The 20,408-nt window shown below is 35.7% G+C and overlaps 3 protein-coding genes and 1 long non-coding RNA gene across 4 annotated transcripts; 2 read left to right on the top strand and 2 right to left on the bottom strand.

Annotated features, from left to right (window-relative positions):
• Positions 1 to 1,634: 1,634 nt before the first annotated feature.
• LOC105965913 (protein GIGANTEA) lies at positions 1,635 to 8,731 on the top strand. The gene is made up of 14 exons (XM_088815363.1): positions 1,635 to 1,955; positions 2,258 to 2,329; positions 2,450 to 2,504; positions 2,588 to 2,730; positions 2,932 to 3,203; positions 4,109 to 4,164; positions 4,651 to 4,894; positions 5,043 to 5,193; positions 5,320 to 5,529; positions 5,612 to 7,069; positions 7,163 to 7,231; positions 7,323 to 7,541; positions 7,635 to 7,727; positions 8,226 to 8,731. Exons 1-14 carry the CDS (start codon positions 1,869 to 1,871, stop codon positions 8,514 to 8,516), a joined length of 3,420 nt encoding a protein of 1,139 aa, XP_088671489.1. The 5' UTR covers positions 1,635 to 1,868; the 3' UTR covers positions 8,517 to 8,731.
• A 193-nt stretch (positions 8,732 to 8,924) lies between these two features.
• On the bottom strand, positions 8,925 to 13,324 carry LOC105965914 (uncharacterized). The gene is made up of 8 exons (XM_012990462.2): positions 12,969 to 13,324; positions 12,774 to 12,862; positions 11,868 to 12,012; positions 11,058 to 11,190; positions 10,072 to 10,958; positions 9,807 to 9,885; positions 9,652 to 9,707; positions 8,925 to 9,198 (listed from the first exon to the last, which is right to left on the bottom strand). Exons 1-8 carry the CDS (start codon positions 13,281 to 13,283, stop codon positions 9,157 to 9,159), a joined length of 1,746 nt encoding a protein of 581 aa, XP_012845916.2. The 5' UTR covers positions 13,284 to 13,324; the 3' UTR covers positions 8,925 to 9,156.
• Positions 13,325 to 15,051: 1,727 nt separating this feature from the next.
• On the top strand, positions 15,052 to 15,732 carry LOC148771468 (uncharacterized). The gene is made up of 3 exons (XR_016030188.1): positions 15,052 to 15,329; positions 15,435 to 15,554; positions 15,640 to 15,732. It is a non-coding gene; the product is annotated as an uncharacterized LOC148771468 (long non-coding RNA).
• On the bottom strand, positions 15,723 to 18,909 carry LOC105965924 (UDP-rhamnose/UDP-galactose transporter 6). Its single transcript, XM_088815362.1, has 6 exons — positions 18,630 to 18,909; positions 17,847 to 18,103; positions 17,020 to 17,204; positions 16,722 to 16,922; positions 16,431 to 16,592; positions 15,723 to 16,303 (listed from the first exon to the last, which is right to left on the bottom strand). The coding sequence occupies exons 2-6, from the start codon at positions 17,986 to 17,988 to the stop codon at positions 15,980 to 15,982; spliced, it is 1,014 nt and encodes a 337-aa protein (XP_088671488.1). The 5' UTR covers positions 17,989 to 18,103; positions 18,630 to 18,909; the 3' UTR covers positions 15,723 to 15,979.
• Positions 18,910 to 20,408: the final 1,499 nt, after the last annotated feature.

Raw genomic sequence — 20,408 nt, 5'->3', positions numbered from 1 at the left:
GATTTTCCTTATTTGCAAATAAGTTTGAATGAACTGGATTTATTTGAAAGACAAATAGATGTCCCTCTTTTAATTAAGTACCGTTGTCATGGGTCTATTTGCCATTACCCCTACTTAATATATTTATAAATTTCATACACACAATGTAGTCCACATAAGAACAAAAATAAATAACATTAAAAATAAAGTGAAGTGATACATATCCATACGGATATTTTAAAAATATCTAGCACAACCTTTTTAATGATAGAAATGTTTGAATTGATTCAAATCAATGGATAAAAAAAATATAAATACTTATTATGTTAAAAACTTTTAATCTTTTTGTAAAATACTTCCAATATAAATTTTGGGAAGAACTTTAATTAATGGGTGTAAAATAAATTGAATAACAGTTTTTTAATTATTTAGTCGTACTTAATTCGAATTGAGCCATACGATCAGGTCAAATAAAATCGGGCCGATTCATCGGTTTCAGATAAACCGGACTCAATTAACAGTACTAACTCCTAACTCAACATGCCCATACGAAACATGTATGGTTTTATTTATTACATCATGATCATCATGATCATGATCATGAGATGCTGCCACGTGGCTAAGTTTAGGCAGACGAAAATATCATCGCCACGCAAGCACGCGGGAGATAGCAGCTAAAGATCTCATTCTCACTCACCCTTTCTCTCTCTAAACTATACGTGTGTGTGTGTGTTTCTCTCTCTAGTCTCTCTCCACCCAAACTGGGAATCTTACCCCCAAAAAAGGAAATTTTGTACATTTTCTACCCACCGTGTCATCTGTAACTCAGTATTAGAAGAAACGAGAATCAAATTTTATGCTAATTCGTCGGAGATCTCCGTAAGAACTCAATTCAGGTATGGATCCTCTTTTTTTTTTTTTTTTTTTTTTTTGTATTTTTAATTCTGCTGTAAGTTTTTGTATGCGATTAATCTTCGTAGTTGAATATTAGTGGCTGATGATGTTGAATTCTATTTGGAGAAATTATTAGATGCAGAAAATGCGTAATTATTGTTAAGAATTGATCGATTTTTGAAAGAAGAACAGCTTGATAAATTATGCTCATTCAAACATAATATACATATATTTTTTTATGATTTAATTTAGCTCATCGTATGTTACAAGGACAGTTATTTTACTTGATTTTTTTTTTTTTTTTTTTTTGATTTTGTCTCTTCTGTAATAATTATTATTTGGGTCTTCTAGATGTAGTTTATGTAATTAGTGATATGTGTTTCTTTTCAGTTCTTCGTATATAAGGAGTAAATCCATGACTATTTCGAAAATCGTCATTTTTTTAATTCTAAGGAATGGTGCAACCTTGTGTTGTATCTTTTCGTTACTTCTTTTTCCCCCACAAAATTTCAGGATTCGAGTTTTTTTTTTTTTAAAAAGGGGTTGAATTGAACTTGGCTGAATTTTCATTTGATTTTCGTTCTTATGAAGTATAGCTATTTAGTTGGTAATGGAACTTTGTTTTCTGTTAATTTGCTATTGACATTGAGCTGTCGTATTTAATCGAAGTCGGTTTATTTATGTCGTCTAGTTGTTCATTGTTTTTCCACTACATCATAAAGAGTGTTATTTGAGATTGCGGTAATTTTTTGGTTTTGCAGGACACAATCAAGAACAGTACCCCTGAATTGTTTTCAACGAGCAGTTTACATGCAATATATTTCTTTTGATATTTGACTGGAAGCTTTGAAGCATCAATTCATCGATACCTGGCTCAGTTTTCTTATTTGGGTTTAATGAAATGCTGAATTACAGTATTTTGATCCTGGATTGGTAGAAGCTTATATGGTTCTAGCTTTGACGTACTTCTCCGATATTGTTTAAATAAAAAGTTTATGGCAACATCAAATGAGAAGTGGATCGACAGTTTGCAGTTATCCTCATTGTTTTGGCCTCCTCCACAAGACGCCGATCAACGGAAGGTTTGCCTTGAAGATGACTTGGGTTACCCTATATTTCTTTTATTAAACAAGCAATATTTTATAAATTGTAGTATTGCCCTACATTTGATTGTGAGCTGAAAGCGTTTGTGGTTTCTTATATTCAGATTCTCACTTGTCCTTTACTTTTTTTCGCAAATAGTGCGTAGTGTAGATTAGCCTTTTTGTTACCATATTTTTTACCGTTTTGAGAGTTTATGTACGTAGATTCTGTTCTTAGACTTCCCTTGAATTTTATTCTTTTCAGATTCGGTTATTTGTAAGAAATTTTCTACTTTGCGCAGGCTCAAATTACTGCTTATGTTGAGTACTTTGGCCAATTCACCTCCGAACATTTTCCTGATGAGATAGCAGAGGTGTTTTCTTTTCCCTATGAGATAACTTTTTATTTCTTGCAAATTCATAGTTTACTTGTTTCTCTTGAATTGTTATGTCTAAGCTAAGTTTCTAATTTGTAATATGTGCTGGTTCTGCAGCTGATCCGAAGCCGGTATCCATCAAAGGAGAACAGACTCTTTGATGATGTTCTTGGTACCTTGTTATATCATTGTTGAATTGGTGCACGGTGGTTTTTTAGGCTGTACTTTGACTTGTATGTTTGCTTCATTTTACAGCAACTTTCGTTCTTCACCACCCAGAGCATGGGCATTCTGTTATTCACCCGATCATTTCATGTATTATTGACAGTACGCTCGAATATGATAAGAGTGGTCCTCCCTTTGCTTCTTTCATTTCTCTGGTTAGCCCCAAGAGCGAGGTATCTAGATAGTATTAGTAATTTACTGCTTTTTTCACTCTGATTTTTCTTCATTCATACAATACTACGAGTTAATGTGTTTGGAGCAATCTTTTTTGTACTTTTACATATTTATTGTTTCACTACTTTTATAGAATTCTTGAATTGTTTTTAGTTATTCAAAATGAATCTCGATAACAGTACTATCATCTTTCCCTACAGAATGAGTATTCCGAGCAGTGGGCTCTTGCATGTGGGGAAATATTGAGGATTTTGACTCACTACAACAGACCCATATACAAGTTGGAACGCCAGGAAAACAAAGGTGATAGAAGTAGCAGTGGGAACCATGCTTCAACTAGTATGTCAACAGATGGAGAACCTTCTTTGCCTTCCACACAGCCAGAGAGGAAAACTACGAGGCCATTGTCTCCCTGGATAACTGATATATTACTTGCAGCACCTCTTGGCGTAAGAAGTGATTATTTTCGATGGTAAGTCAGTGATATATATAGCATTTGCAGGCCAAAAGTTATCTACATACCCAATTTTCATGTTGACCAACTTTGGTTTTCAGTTTTGCTTGCTGTATTGACTACAACTTTTCAATTTAGATTCTTAGAGGTACTTTTAAGTTAGGCGATTCGTCAGGTTTTCACCTAAACAGATGTCTGATCAGTTGGTAGCCTGAAGAGATCGGATGGTGATGTGTAATAGCTTGATTAAGTCTGTATTGTGGTGGATTGAGTTTTGCTTGAATAATTCAGTGTCTGGTTATGAGAGGAGTTAGACTGAAATCAGATCTCATGATAGTCATAAAGTACTTCAAAACTTTCCCGACATCATCTAACTCAAAGACCAAAGTCTCTATACCACTGTATCATCGAGTAATTCTGATTCTCGATTTGGCTTTGATATTTGAAGAAATAGGTTGAGCCATTGAATGGTGTATCCCAAAAGAAATTTTCTAACAATCGGCATATGTAATCTTTCGTTTCTTTTCTGATGTACTAGATAGTTGTTTTCCAGCTTGAAAAATTTTCAGATATTTTCTGTCAACCGCCTGATGACGCGTCCAACCCACATCATTCTTTTAGTTACGTTCTCATTAATGGGAACAAAAGCCTAAGCTTCATATAAACGTGGGGAGGCTAAATGAAATTGATCTTTTAAGCCTCAATTCGATTGATACTGGTGTCGTTTATTCATGGTAGGGATTAAGCTTCAATCAATGTATGGGACTTTACATCAAGTCAAATAAACATATAAAGCTGTTAGTCTATAGTGACTGTTAGTCTGTGGTCTCTGGTAGCCTGGACGCTTCCTAATATGTATATTTGCTAACTACAGTTCATAGCTAGTTTCTTGGATTAATATGACTTTTTAATATATGTTGTAGGTGCGGAGGTGTCATGGGAAAATATGCAGCTGGAGAATTGAAACCACCTTTGACTGGTCAGTCTAAGTCTCAACATATCTTCAATACACATGCTTCTTATTAAGTGTTTCCACATCAGAAATAGTTATGTGCCGCCTTATTCTTGTTGCCGAAATTCTTATGCTGTACGTTCGAACTCAATTTGCAATAGAGTATCTGCGATTAATGTTGCACCCGAAAAAGCACTAGTTACTAAAGGTCTCTCCTCCCTAAATTTTATAAAAATAAATAAATATTCTTAGACGATCTGAACATTTGAAAATTTGGAAGGATCTTACAATAATTTTTGTTGGATTATACACTGATGCTGGTACTATTTCCTTCCATTCCACTAAATTAATAAAATTGTGCAGTCCTGGGTTTATTATTCTATAGAGGTTAAACTGTATATGATATTATTTTTGTATTTAAACTTTTAGCCTTGTATTTCAGGGTTTGTAGCAAAAAGATGTGCTTATTTCGATTTATTCACAACTACACTTATTACTTAAATATTATCTCAGTGTCTTCTTCTCGTGGCTCCGGAAAGCATCCCCAGCTTATGCCATCAACTCCAAGGTGGGCCGTTGCCAATGGCGCTGGCGTAATTCTTAGTGTATGTGACGAGGAAGTTGCTCGTTATGAAACTGCTACGTTGACAGCTGTCGCTGTCCCTGCACTTCTTCTTCCTCCTCCAACCACACCCATGGATGAGCATCTAGTTGCTGGTCTACCAGCACTTGAGCCCTATGCACGCCTCTTTCATAGGTTCGTTTTTTGATATTTCCTTTTCAGATGCTAGAGTACATTAATAATCTTGTTAATTTTTTTATTTGTGTGTGTGTGTGTGTGTGTGTGTGTGTGTGTGTGTGTGTGTGTGTGTGTGTAATCTTGTTAATTTTCTCTTGTGTCTTAGATATTATGCAATTGCTAGTCCGAGTGCCACACAAAGGCTGCTTCTGGGACTGCTAGAAGCTCCACCTTCTTGGGCTCCAGATGCACTTGATGCTGCTGTCCAACTAGTGGAACTTCTTCGAGCAGCCGAAGACTATGCCTCAGGCATGAGGGTAAAATCTATTTCCTTGCAACTTTTTTTTGTCTTTTTGTTTTTGTAAAATGAGAAGCATCCTAGAAAATTAAACTGTTGGACAATTTTGACTAACCATATGGAAGCCCTGATTTTTATGATGAAGCTTCCAAGGAATTGGATGCACTTGCATTTCTTGCGTGCAATCGGGATTGCAATGTCCATGCGAGCTGGAATTGCTGCAGATTCCGCAGCTGCTTTACTTTTTCGAATACTTTCTCAACCAGCTTTACTCTTCCCTCCACTGAGACAAGTTGATGGTATTGAAGTTCAACACGAACCTCTAGGTGGTTATATTTCATCAGAAAGAAAGCAGGTACTGAATATTTCAGTCACTATATAACATCTTCCTCGAATTATCCGATCATCTTAACTGAAATATTTATGTTACTTTTCAGCAAAGAGAATTGCCTGCCGAAGCGACAGTAGAAGCTACTGCACAAGGAATTGCCTCGATGCTTTGTGCACATGGACCAGAGGTTGAGTGGAGAATATGTACAATATGGGAAGCTGCTTATGGTTTGATTCCTTTAAGTTCTTCGGCTGTAGATCTACCCGAAATCATAGTTGCAACGCCTTTACAGCCTCCTTTATTATCATGGAATTTATACATTCCTCTTCTTAAAGTGCTCGAGTATCTTCCTCGTGGAAGTCCATCCGAGACAAGTCTTATGAAGATATTTGTGGCCACCGTTGAAGCAATTCTACAGAGAACATTCCCACACGAGTCTTCTAGAAAACAAATTCGAAAAACAAACTACATTTTTGGGTCTGCATCGAAGAATCTTGCTGTGGCTGAGCTTCGTACGATGGTCCACTCACTGTTCTTAGAGTCAACTGCTTCTATAGAGCTTGCTTCTCGTCTTCTTTTTGTCGTGTTAACTGTCTGTGTGAGCCACGAAGCGCAGCACCCTAAAGTTGAAAACTTTTATTCGGAAAATGTGGTTAACGATTTAAAAGTAGTCAATGGGAAGAAAAGAGAACTTGAAAGTAAACAGGGAAAGAAACAAGGGCCTGTAGCAGCGTTTGATTCTTATGTCATCGCTGCTGTTTGTGCTTTATCGTGTGAACTACAGCTCTTTCCCTTGATCTCAAAAGGAATTCAAATAGATGCAAAATCGAATGATATATCGAGTGGATTGCGAAGTGGTATGGAAGCAGCTGTTTATCATAGTCGTCGAATATTAGCGATTTTGGAGGCACTTTTTTCGTTGAAACCATCTTCAGTCGGCACATCGTGGAATTACAGTTCGAATGAAATAGTGGCTGCCGCTATGGTTGCAGCTCATGTTTCCGATTTGTTCCGACATTCAAAGGCGTGCATGCGTGCTCTGTCCATCTTTACAAAATGCAAGTGGGACGATGAAATTCACTCGAGGGCATCTTCCCTTTTCAGTCTAATTGATATTCACAGCAAAGTTGTCGCCTCCATAGTAAACAAAGCAGAACCACTGGAGGCATACCTACAATTATCGAAGGAAACTCCTTTATGCTTTCATGGGAAAGTACCTTCTACTTGCGCTAGCTGTCGCCACTTAGAATCGGGCGAACCATCTTTATTGCCATGTGATGCTTTAGTCAGTTATGGAAAGGGTGATTCCATCGAAGCGGAAAGATGTAAAATGGGCAAAGGGATAGCAATTTTGCCTACAGATGCTTCAGATTTGGCCAACTTTTTGACGACCGATAGGCATATAGGGTTCAATTGCAGTGCACAAGTTCTTTTAAGATCTGTTCTTGCAGAAAAGCAAGAATTGTGCTTTTCTGTTGTTTCGTTTCTCTGGCACAAATTGATTGCAACACCCGAAACACAACCAAGTGCAGAAAGCACGTCTGCTCAGCAAGGATGGAGGCAGGTAAAATGCAATCAACTTCGTGTGATACTTTGTTCCTAAATTTTTGATTAAAGCATGATTTAATATATTACTTTATTTCCTTTATTAATACAGGTCGTCGCTGCACTCTGCAATGTAGTATCAGCAACACCAGCAAAAGCTGCAACAGCTGTCGTTCTTCAGGTCGAGATTCTTTCTTGCTTGAAATACTTTTTGCCAAATTCTACCAAGTTTATACCATTTTTATAATCACTTTATTGGCTGACTTTGTTAGGCGGAGAGGGAACTGAAACCTTGGATAGCAAAAGACGATGACCTTGGTCAAAAGATGTGGAGAGTCAACCAAAGAATCGTGAAAGTGATTATCGAGTTAATGAGAAATCACGAAACCCCAGAGTCGTTGGTAGTTCTAGCTAGTGCATCAGATCTCCTCCTTCGTGCCACAGATGGAATGCTTGTCGATGGAGAAGCATGCACTTTACCACAGCTTGAGGTAATGAACATATTCAGACCTGTCTTGTAAATCATCCATTTTTAAGTGAATTGTTTGTATATTATAATTTGCTCATAAAAAAATATTGGACAGCTGTTGGAAGTTACAGCAAGAGCAATTCAACCGGTGCTTGAATGGGGGGAATCGGGGTTGACAGTTGCAGATGGCCTTACAAATCTATTGAAGGTAAGAATAGCTCTCTTGATATTTTACTTGGTGCTCTTAATCCAGAAAATTCTATAAAAATAAACTGAAGAGTACCACTTAAGAAGCGTGATGTACACCCGGTATTTACGTAGAGACAGTACACATATTTTGGTAGAAATGGAATCTCATTTGCCTATAAAATGTGATTGAATGGCCATCAACCATAGTGAGTGGGGGGTGAAGTCGGAACAGAATTTCTGATATCCGCCGACTCTGATCCGAAATTTTCCGATTCCCGAGTTTTCTGATTTTATTTTTATATCAAAATTTGAATATATCTGAGATTTTGATTTCCGATCCTATTTTAATTGCCAAAAATAATTCTAAAATTCTGATTTTTTTTTCTAAAATTATAATTTCTCTGAAAATTTCTAGTTTCGGAAAATGTTTTTCCAATCCAATTTTCAAAATTCCAGTTTCTGATTTTTTTTTTTTTTTTTTTTATCACCGCTAACACAGTTTGATCAATTATTTCAGTGTCGCCTGCCAGCCACAGTTCGTTGTGTATCTCATCCGAGTGCTCATGTTCGTGCTCTAAGCACTTCAGTTCTTCGTGCTATTCTCCATGCCGGTTCAAGAAAACCAAACACCACAAAAACGGCCGGTGCAAATAGCATCAATAGTCCACGTCAGCATCATCACTTAAATTGGCAAGCTGATATCGAAAAGTGTTTGGCTTGGGAAGCACGCAGCAGACGAGTAACTGGCTTGCCCGTTCAGTTTGTTGATAGTGCTGCAAAGGAATTAGGCTGTACTATCTCCATTTGAATACTTGTAAGAATTTTGAAGGACAAGACGGGGTTACAATTATTCATGTGACGATAAATTGGCATAAAGCCAAGGGTATAGTTCCACTGTGGTTTGAATCAGGTATTGATTAATGTTTGTTTGAACTTAAAAACAATAGATACACTGACTTTGTCTATCTTCAATACCTCTTATTTGACAAGGTATTATTCAATTTTATTCCACTGTTTGTGTAATATGGAATTCAGTTCACTTGGTCTCTTCTAAGAGTCTCTCTCTCTCTCTCTTCTGGGATTTTTTTTTTCATACATACGATTGGAGTCAATACAAGTACTCGTCTTTGAGCTAGAAAGGAAATAAATTCAATAAAGATTAAAAAGAATGCAGGCACATACAAATACGAAAAGGAATAACCGGAAACATCACAAGTAAACAAAACACAAAAATATATTACACATTCATATACATAAGTTAAAAACATAATATTACAAGCAAAAGCTAAGTATCAACATTCAGATAAGCATCTATTTCTGAATCTTACATACCTTATCACTGTACCCAAAAAGTCGTCGTGAACTCTACATGTTAGTTGCCTTCTCTTTCTCTGTGGCATACATTAATTTCATCTCATAAAGTTACCGCTCATGCCTTGTATCTGCTGTTATGGCTGCTGCATGCCTTCGATGCCGGTCATCGTTCCATCCTGAAATGCGTTACACATTTCATATCACTTCTAAACAAAACGAGTTTTTAAAAAACCCAAACATGGTAATTAAGACGAAAAAAACTTATGCTCGGGTCAAGAAATTTGCCCGAGAAATTTGGTTAATTTTTCACCAGTTATAACAAAATGCTATAACATGAGAAAACATAATGCAAGAATAAAGTTATTACATTGATCAAAGTATAATTGAGTCAAGCATGCAAATTTCCTGTTAAATATTAATTGTTCCGCACATCCATGAAATTCTCAACAAACATATTTTCCGAACAATTTTCCTTATGGATTGTCAATTAATGATTTACAGACATCCAATAAAGACTTAAAAAGATGTTTTACATGAACTTTTAACGGCATTATTAACTAATTAACCACTCCACAGTAAAGAAGGTAAATCAGAAACTCAGGTAAGCATAGTAAGTTAAGACAAACAACCTTATATATTGCCCTTTCATTGCGCCAAAACTCCAAGGTAGGCGTCAGTAATCTCCCTGAAAAAAATACCGGCAAAAGAAAATTGAAAAAGTTATAAAACAGTTTGATTGCTAATTATTTAACTGAAAGGCAAAAGATTTGGGAAATATAATTACCCGATCGAGATCTTTTGACACTCGTACAAGATTGAGGTGAAGCAATCGGTACTTTCGTCTTTTCTTTGCTAGGAGTTTCCTACAACACAAGGGAGAGAAAAATGACAAGCATGTTCTTTCCAAATTCCAACAACTAACTAGTAGTTTTGACTCCGTACTCAACGAGTTCAGTTGTAATCTGAAGCATAAAATAAACCAATAATAACCAGTATAAATAACTAGAACATAGTTAAGTAGAATATGCTCTATCGAAAAGCTGACTTACATATGCTAATTTTCTTCTGGTCTTCGTAGCCGATGCTTTTGTCTTCTCAGATAAACAATTGACATCAGGAATTACACTATCCTTTTGATTATTAGCAGAAGCAACAGTACTCAACGACCCTGTTGCTTTGTGCTTTGCCTTCTTTCTGCCTGCAGTTTTGACCTTTCTCGAGTCCTTATCCTTACTTGGCATTCGAGAAATTTGCTCGGACTTATCTATAACCGAACCAGCATCTAAATTGCTCAAATAAATTTTATCTGTAGGCTCGTGTACTTCACTAAACTCGAAATCCCAGATATTTCTGTCTCGAGTTTTGCAATCAACATCTGCAAATTCTACTATTTTAGGTCCCATGGATGAAATACAGTTTGAGATCTTTTCACCGACAGACATTCTAACCGATGTTTGATTGTTCTTCCGTTTCATTTTCAAATTACTCATTGAACGCGTGGAAACTGTACCCTCGGAATGACTAAAAATATCCTCTGATGAGCTCTTGTTCCTTTTCCTCGGGTTAGCAATCGTATTTTCATTCTCGGGCTTATTACGAAAACGACATGCAGATAAAATTATTCCAGTACCACGAATGTTAGAACCTTCTACAACCTTATCAGTGACAGCTGGATTATTGATGTTTACTGACTTCATTTTATTCGTCTCACAATTCACCGGCATGTCCAAATTCGAGAGATCTTCAACAGTGGGACCTACAGAATAAGAGTCCTTTTCAACAGTGGAACCACTAATTACACTGTCGGATTTTTTAGTCGGTGAAACTGCAGAAGAATTTTTTTTCTTGTTTTTTCTTTGTCGTTTGACATCTGTTTTGTCTTGCGATCCTAAATCCTTCTCAAGATTGTCTACACGTGGTTGCTCAGCCTCCATTGCTGCAAAATTCGGTAAATCATCAAATTAGAACTCTGAATTTACTTTTCTGCAAATTACACAGCATCCAAATGGTTTAAATTAATATCTGGTAGGTGTACTTCGAGATTGCGGCGATTGTACTTTAGAAATGTTAAATCCCGAAACTTCATTAGGGCTCGACTCTTTATCCATGAAATTCTCCACATACTCCTTCCAGTACGGAGGAAAGCCAAAAAGAAAATGGTCAAATACCTGTTGCAGTACAGAAAGGATTCAAGATTAACAGCTTTTTGTACAAATCTTTTTGCAAATAAAAAAATGCACTTCCTATTAAAAGATATGCCATTCGAGTACTCGGAATACGGATTTGCTATATGTCAGAAATGTGCTCCAGCATGTTAGCATCTAACATATTTGCAAAACACTGAATACTTAGTGTCCGTACATGAAATATTTTCTGGACAAGATCACTGTTCAGTGCTCTGTCTGATTGTTTGTTATGGTACAATTCTTAACTTCTGCCATGTAAGAATCTCCGGAATGAACAGTGATTTTTAACATGAAGAAAGATAATTGTCTTGGAGTTCACTGTTATAACACCCAACATATATTATACATTTATACTATCACCTATTACACAAGTCCTTTTAGATACAAAAAGTTTTTAACTTCAACTATGTTTGTGGAATAAAACATCTTTTATTGTCGGAAAATCGTGTCCGTTTTAATATCGGACCAGGATTAAAAGCATTAAGGAAAGATTACAGCCGAAGCAGTTGAAAAGACAAGAGAGTGGTGTATTTCTTTAACCATTTTAAATGAGGAAATCTCGACTTCAATTACAATGAGAGGACGTATGAACATTAACCAAATAATGCAATGCAATGCACCAAATTTAAAAGACAGGAGAAGATAGTTTGTTAACTTACATCAGATGGAAAACCGTTTTCTAGCGTGCGATCTCTGTTTATGAAACCTTTGAGAATAACACATATTCCATCTGTGGTTTCAATAGTGAAAATATCATATCTCTTGAGAATCGAGGCAGATGAAAAGACTCGCATGGCCTGTTTTCTATAGCACATAAAATAGATGAAACCCTTTCAGAAAAAAAGAACTTAAAATTGCAAAAATAAGTTACAGTTTTTAGACGAAAGAAAGGAAGTTACAGTCATTTTGAGACAAGTAATTTCCACATAAATAACATTAGACACGGATAATCCAATATACATAAATTATGAAAAAAGATAAATCGTGCAATTCTTTAACCAAGATTTTTACAGTAAAGGTGAAGATTTGACAAGTTGAACGGGCTAATATTTGAAACAGTAATTAAAAAAAGGAGGTCCATAATATATTCTATACAAGAATATCGGACGCACTTAGCAAAATCTTTCGTGTTTTAACAGTACATATCGGCTTCGATGTAAATCAGTTCAAAGCCTACAATGAAATATATTAGTTCCAAAAGAAGAAATGAGATTTAGACATTATCGAAGGAGAAATGGAAGATTGGGGAAGACGAGGCCAAAGGGCAAAATAGTCTTTTTCTAAGTCGGACTAATGGCGCATGAAATGGTGAAGAGCATGGTAGAAGGAAACTAAAATCACAAAACTAAATGTTTGGCAGAAGAATTTAAGCATCTCTTAGAATTGTTAAAGAGTTCACGAAATTGCATTTTCAGTTGCGTGAACCAGAAATGGAACTCCGGTTTTCGCTATTTATAAGCCAAAGTGACTCCGAGTTATTTCATCCAATTTCGAAACTTTTGTTGCATAAAGCTGAGTTAGTAGCACAAAATCGACAGAACAAACTAAAAAAGGAATCAACTCACTCTCGAGAAGTAAAACCAGCAACTGCGAGTTGCGGTTTCGCTTCGAACTCGTTTTCAGTCTTAACCAACCACCAATCAGTCAAACACACCTTCAATTTTTCCCCAAAAATTAAATTAATAATAATTAAAAAAAATGAAGAACATTCAACAACAGAATAACCTAATAAGGTAAATTAATACACTAAACAAGCTCACTGTTGAATTGAATTGTGATTTAGGTTTGTTCCCCGTGTCAGTGTGAGGAACTGGATTTGAAGTCGACGCCATAACTTGATGATTCGTGTATTTTTGTTCTGCAGAAGAAGCAAGTTCGTCGGTAGGGAAATTGAGAGAGGCGGATGGGCGAGGAAGAAGGAGAGGGGAGGCGGAGGAGGAGGAGGAGGAGGAGGGCGGCGATTTGGTGGTGGTTACTGCCGGCGCCGGCGGTGGCGGAAGGAGAAAGGGGGGAAAGGAATGGCAGAAGACGGTGAGGAAGTGTTTGCTACTCTGATAAATTTGATGAAACACCATATCTCCATTAGGTTTTTACAGGTTTTTCATTTATATATATATATATATATATATATATATATATATATATATATATATATATTAATATATAATAATTTAAGGGGTGAATCTATATATATATAGCAAATTACGGTCATCCCTGAGTTATGGTTAAATTACGAAAAAACCCGTCTTGTTGAATAATTACAGTCACTCCTCAATTATGCATTATTTTACGAAAATACCCCTCCAGAGATAAATTTAGGGATGTTAAATCAGTAAAACTCAACCAAAATCTCGGTACGCCAATATTTCATACCGTTTACCGAACTGAATATACGATTTAGCTCGGTAAATAACCGAATTACATAAATTTTAATTTTATGTAAAAATATTTAAAAGAAAGGAGATGGCTGTAATTACCCAAACAAAAAAGATTTTTTCGTAATTTGTCCTATAATTTAATTATAACTCTATAAGCATAATAAGGGAATTGCTTTTTGCGGTTTGAAAATTGCTATTTGCGGTTTTCAACAAAACCCCCCAAAAAAGTATTTTATTACACTAAAACCCCCAAAACTTTTCAAAACAATCCAAAAACCCCCCCAAAACGCGTAAAAGCCCAACTCGGGCGCCCATTTATGCAGTGCACGCCCAAGTTGGGCGTGCAAGCTGCATTTGGGCGCCCGAGTTGGGCGTCCAGTGCAAATTTTTTTTTTTTTTTTTTTTTTTTTTTAAATGGTCGAACGCCCAAGATGGGCGCCCAAGGCGTGTACGAACGCCCGGAACGGGCGTTCGTACACGTCTTGGGCGCCCATCTTGGGCGTTCGACCATTTTTTTGCGAAAAAAAAAAGTCCTACAAATCGATTTGTAGGGCTTTTTAACATGAAATTGGTCCCGTAATCGACCTACCCAATGCATATTACACATATAAGAGTCGAAATTACATCAAAAAATCGAAGCCCAACCCTTCTTCAAGCTTGATTTCGAATTTTCGAATTTTTTTTTTTCTTTTTTTTTGCTATTTGCAGTTTTGGGGGGGTTTTTGATATTTTTAAAAGTTTTGGGGGGTTTTGTTAGAAACTGCGAATAGCAATTTTGTGACCGCAAATAGCATTTTCTCATAATAATCATGCTTATACTAGGATTTCTGGAAACATTAAAATACCAACTACTCCATTAAAACTCCATATATATACATATATTTGCTTATCAATAATATTTCGTCACGAAATTTCTTCAACAAACATTGATGAATGTTTGGTTTAAGAATTTTTTTTCAATAATTAAATTTTAAATTATTATTATTACAGATACATATATGGAGAATCTTTTAGCTATTATAAATAATGACCCTAAGGTGGCGGTTGGACTTGCCGGTACGTGTTTTTCTTCTTCTTCTTCTTTTTTCTACTATATTCTATTTACGTATATTGTTTCTCCGAGATTATGTTGTCCTTTTTCACGAAACAGGAATCGTGCCGGGGGTACTTCTTTACTTCACACCGATGTAAGTCACGAAAATCGATTTTTTTTTTTTTTTTTTTTTTACGCTTCTTCGACTTTCATGTTCAATGATTCCCAAATTTTTCTTAATAGGAAAATTATCTTAAGGGCTGTGGAGGAAAGGTCGTCGGAAAAGTTATCGGTAACCCCGTATTTGTTGGCGTATATGAACTGCATGTTTTGTATGGTGTACGTGCGTTTTTTTTTTTCTCCCTAATTATTTACAGATGAATAACAATAATTTCATTCACAAAATATATTCTCTAATTGGTTGATTTTTGCGTTTGTCGTCGAATAGGTATGCATCCTGGTCATCGAATTTGCTTGCCTTAGTTGCGAATGCAATATATTGTGGCATCATTATTCATTATATCATGATATTAATGTTTCTTTCACCGAAAGACGTGATATTAGACAAACGTATAGGAGAACTCTTTGTTTTAACGGTCGCTGTGCTCACTAGTATATTTGTTCCATTTTCAATGCCCGGGAATATTAGTCCGCTATTCACCGGAGCTTTAGCCACTGCTTTATCCATGGTTCTCTATACTTTATCACTCGTAAGTATCTCGTGTTGTTGCCATATAATTAATGGTATTTTTTATTTTTACTTTAATGATATTTCTTAATTAATTGGTGATTTTTTTAACGAAAATAAAATGTAGGTCTCGGTGATCGAAACAAAAGACGTGGAATTCATGTCATTCTACAGTTCGATGTTGATGTTCTTGAACGGGGCATTCTGGTTTGCCTTTGCCGTACTTAGACTAGACCATTTTATGATTGTACGTATAAATACAGTGATTTTTGTTTTGTTTTGTTTTTTTTTTTTGTAATATCAGCCGACTAAATAATCGACTACTTTTCCAGATAACGAATGGATTTGGCTGTGCAGTCGGAGCAATACAAATGTACCTCATGTATCCGAATAACAAAGACAAGACCAAGAATCGAAACGAAGAAGAAAGAACAATTGACTCCTCCGACTCTATCGTCTAAATAACTTCAACTGAAAAATCGATTCGATTTCGTTACATGTATAGAATTGTTAATTTTCTCGAAACTGCTTCGTGGTTGCTTACTTATAAAAGGTTAATTTTGAGGAAACATGAATTTCCGAGCAAAAAATAAATAAATAAATAAGAAATACAAAATCAACGCTATCTTTTTCGTATGCTAAATTTCAACTGTAGATAAAGTGTTATTATACTTATACCTTTTCATCGACATCGGAAGATTCTAACGAAGATCCCGCAAGTTTTTGCTGACCGGATCTCGAACTGCGCCTTTCTTTGCCACCTGGCTTTGACGAGGCATTGCCGTACCAGATCATTCCAATAACTGCAATAACCATTCCGATAACTACTTGTATATTAAGACCTTCTTTTCCGAAAAACAAGAATCCTAGGATTAATACTAGGATCGTTTTCATGTGTCCGAGTACTTGGAACGAAACAGCCGTGAATCTGCCTATGCAGATGAACTGACTTAGATTAGTTCCCACCGCAATAGTGCATGACAGGATCATGAACACCTGTAGAAAAATCAAGATATATATATTTGTGAAACGTACCTCGTAAGAATTCGATAATATGTTTTTTCAACAAGATACTCAATATCGATAAGTAAGTGAATAGTTATACACATTGTGGAGCACTTACCAAAGACGGCGTATGAAAAGTAAAGGCGTCGATTCTCTTGTTTGTCAACAAATAATCGAGAAACGGGCCTATCAACAATAGTGATGCAGCTTGTGCTGGTGCTGTGTGCCCGAGTAAATTGAAGGAAGTAAGGGAGTACTTTCTCTGAAGATAATGAACATACTGCAAACCAAAATCCACGGTTATGAAATTTGATCAACCTCTTATCTGCTCGACATATATATACATATAATAGATATATAAATTCTTATTTATTTATAATAAGGTTAAAATATCGAGTGTATAACTTACGTATTGTTGAAGCGACGTACTCCAAACTGCAATAAATGCAGCGATGAATCCCTTACCGTTAACACTCACGTCAGTAACTGTGCAAACTGCAACGCCGAGGAGAACAACTAAGATGCTAAGCTTCGTGTCTCGTGAATATCGGATCTTGTCGAACACGACTTCCAGTAAGCAGGATACCGGGATCATGGTCAGCTTTGCGATCTGATAGTACAAAAGACGAAAATGACCCTTTTAGAAATTGTACCCGTAGAAGTTTCCAAATATTCTCGATTTTATTTATTTCCTTTTTATAGTTTACCTGGTAGAATCCCACTGAATTCCACATTAGGCTGACGTTCATCCCAACAATAGAGAAATTTGCAAAGAATACGAATTTAAGGAGCTCGGAATACGGCAGATGAGAAGGTTGGATGTAACCCAACCACCTTAAGACGGCCGTCATCAGTGTTGTGGTAGCAAAATGCAAACCGGTTAACGTCGTAGCTGCACAGGTTGTTGCAATACAGTTAAACCTCTAAAAATTAATTCAGTTGGGACTAGCAAAATTCTATCAATTCAGCGAAATATTAAATTATCAAACTAATAATTTAATACGTTTTCACCGAGTCAGGACAGGGATAATTTATTATTTAAATGAGGTTATTAATTTATCGAGGTTCTACTGTATAACAGAAAGTAAAAAAAGAACTGGAAAAAAAAAATTACGACACCAAGTCCACCATTAAAAAACAGCAAAGATTTTGGTCGTTGATTATAATTTAGTATAACGAAACAAAGTGGTTTTTCCTATGTCTTTGCATCGAACAAAGAAGAAAACGTATTTGTTCAAACACAACGGAACTAAAAATACAGGATGGATCTTTAACTCCCTAATTTCTGGTCCAACTTCCGACAGTGTCGTATACTTATTTAAAAGTAGGAACAAGAATAGCACGAAAAGGTGTTCGGTAGTCTAATAAATATCCTATACTGCATGCATTCATATCCTCAATGATTAACAAGCCTACACAAAACCTCTCAACAAAAATATTTGTGTTATCTATAGTTCAGAAACCGGGTAATAGTTCAACTTCGATCATGTAAACTAAAAGTAAATGCGCTGCGGAAAGAGGGAAACGGACTTACCGAAGCTGAATCCGTAAGTAGCCATTAACGCCTTATTGACGATAATAATCCCGACTGAAGTGACTACGTTGAATACCCATGCAGCCGCATCCACTGTAGCCTTCTTATCAGCTTTGCTCGTTGCTTTGCTTGTCGACGGCATTTTTTCCCCTTTATTTATTTATTATTCTTGTTATAACCGTCCAACGCGGTGACGATTTACCCTGATCGGTCCATAAAGCTACAACAGAACCACCACATTCAATTCAAGAAATTTCCTGCATAGATACATACCATCGCAATTAGACGATTTCAACCGAACGTAACTCGTATTACATGTTCCAGCTACTGATTAACAACAAACCCAAACTCAACCCATTTTAACATTTAGGATTTAGCATGAAAAATGTCATATTTAGTGAAATCTTCGGATTTAAAAAAATATATATAAAAAGAAACTTGATTACCAAATTATCGATAAAAAATCGTAATAATTACTGAAATTGAACACCTCTCTGGCAAGATTTTCATATCTAAAGCACAGAATCACGTCCAATTTTATCAACAATTCAGTATAATTTAAAACCCACCGGCCACCAAAATCAGATCTAAAATGCCAAAAACCTCTCAATTTTACCCAGATCACAGCATTCAATTTCTTCCCCCAAATCCGAAAATCAATTACTCACCAAATTACAGATCTAAGTATCTAACCATATACAGAATCATCAAATTCCGCAATTCGTGTTCACACTACTGTGAGAAAAAAACTAAATAAACAAAAATTAAGGATAAATAACGCACCTGTTTTGAATTTTCGGCGTGAAAATTCAGTTTAATCCAGATCCTCGAGTTAATTAATTTAATGGCTGAACGTGTTTGCATGAGATGTATGTATAATACATCGACGCCTACGTATATACATACATGTTACATGTATGAATATTGTATGTATCTATGTATGTATATAATTGGAGTGGAATGGAGTGAAGTGTAGCATGAAGCAATGTTGTTGATATGGAAAATGGAAGTTGTTTTTTTCTTGTTTCTCATCAAGCTATTAATATCTGATAACTGATATAGCGATTTATTTGTTTTTTTATTCCAAAATTATATATTTTTGGGTAAATTACAACCAACCCCGGAGGTATGGTCAAATTACGAAAAAACCCCTCTAGTTTGGTCAATTACAATCACCCCTTAACTATAAATCTTCTTACACGTCGACCATTGCGCTGTCAAATTTAGCGGAATCTTCTAGATTATATTGAATGTTCTCAATTTTGTACCCGTATTTTCTCATTTGAGCTCCACATTTTGAAGTAATGTGATCATAAAATGTGTTTTTTTAGCTTGTATATATCAAATTGTGGTGTATCAGAAACTACATTTTTGCACAAACCGAGTACAAATTAGAGAACATTCCAGAAAATCTAGAAGATTATGTTTGACACCATAAAGGTGGACGTGTAAGAAAATTCATAGTTGAGGGTGATTGTAACCATCCAAACAAGAGGGATTTTTCGTAATTTAATCTTACCTCATGGGTGGTCGTAATTTACTCTTCTTTTTATAATTGGAATTGAATATATATATATAGGAAATTTTGATTCGATCTAATTATTTTTAAAGACCCTTTCGAAATACTAAATATTTTTCCATAAATTTTGTATTTTATAAGTCACGTTCAGATTTTTTTTTTTTTTATTCTAAGTCCAAAAATTTAATGACTCAAAATACTTTTGATCTCTCATAAATTATAAATATAAATCGACAAAATTCACCGAACTTGCCAGTTCAAAGATTGACTTGAGCGCCGAGGGATTTCACTTAAACACTGAAACTAAGCCCCTGAGGTCATAACTCTTAGTTGTGATGCATGTAGCAATCTATACATATATTCGAGTGTCTTAACAATCTTTATCTAGGGGTGGGTTTTTTTTACCAAATTGCCCTACCAACCCGTTGCCCTACTGTTAAGTGTATATTTATACACTTAATTGTACCTTTTAATTGGAGCTTTTGGTGTGTTTTAATGATAATTGGTGCTTAAAATGGCTATTATTTGTATTTTAGGTGCAAATTGGAGAATTGACAACTTTTGGGGTGAAAACTGCAAATTCAGAGAAAAAGTGGGCCAAAAGTGAAAAAAATCAGATTTCTGCAGAATTAAAGCCCGCGCGGCCGTGCGGATTTTAAAGCGTAATCTCACACGGCCGTCCGGATGGTCGAATTGGCGCAGTGAAGGAAGTTTAATTACACAAGGAAACCCGCCCTATTATAGTTTTGCACCCTATTTAAAGGCCACAAGCACACAATTAGACCTATCTTTTAATCTTTTACCTTTTATCGTTATTATTAGTTTTTAGTTTTTTTATCTTTTCTACACGCAATCAAGGAGCAAGAGAACGAAGACGAAGACTTGACGATTCTTCATCCTAGTTTTCCTTTTTCCTTTTCTTTTCTAAATTTATGAATTCTCGTATTTTTCTTATGCTTTTCGTTACGAACATGAGTAGCTAAGTTTTTATTCTAGGATTTTATTGGAACCCTATGTGGTGATTCGAACCTATTTTTCTACTT

The sequence above is a fragment of the Erythranthe guttata genome, chromosome 3, assembly GCF_056151865.1.
Source record: "Erythranthe guttata isolate IM_541 chromosome 3, IM_541, whole genome shotgun sequence".
NCBI lineage: Eukaryota > Viridiplantae > Streptophyta > Magnoliopsida > Lamiales > Phrymaceae > Erythranthe > Erythranthe guttata.
Note: the sequence above shows the minus strand (reverse complement) of the source record. Positions and strands in the feature narration are given on the sequence as shown.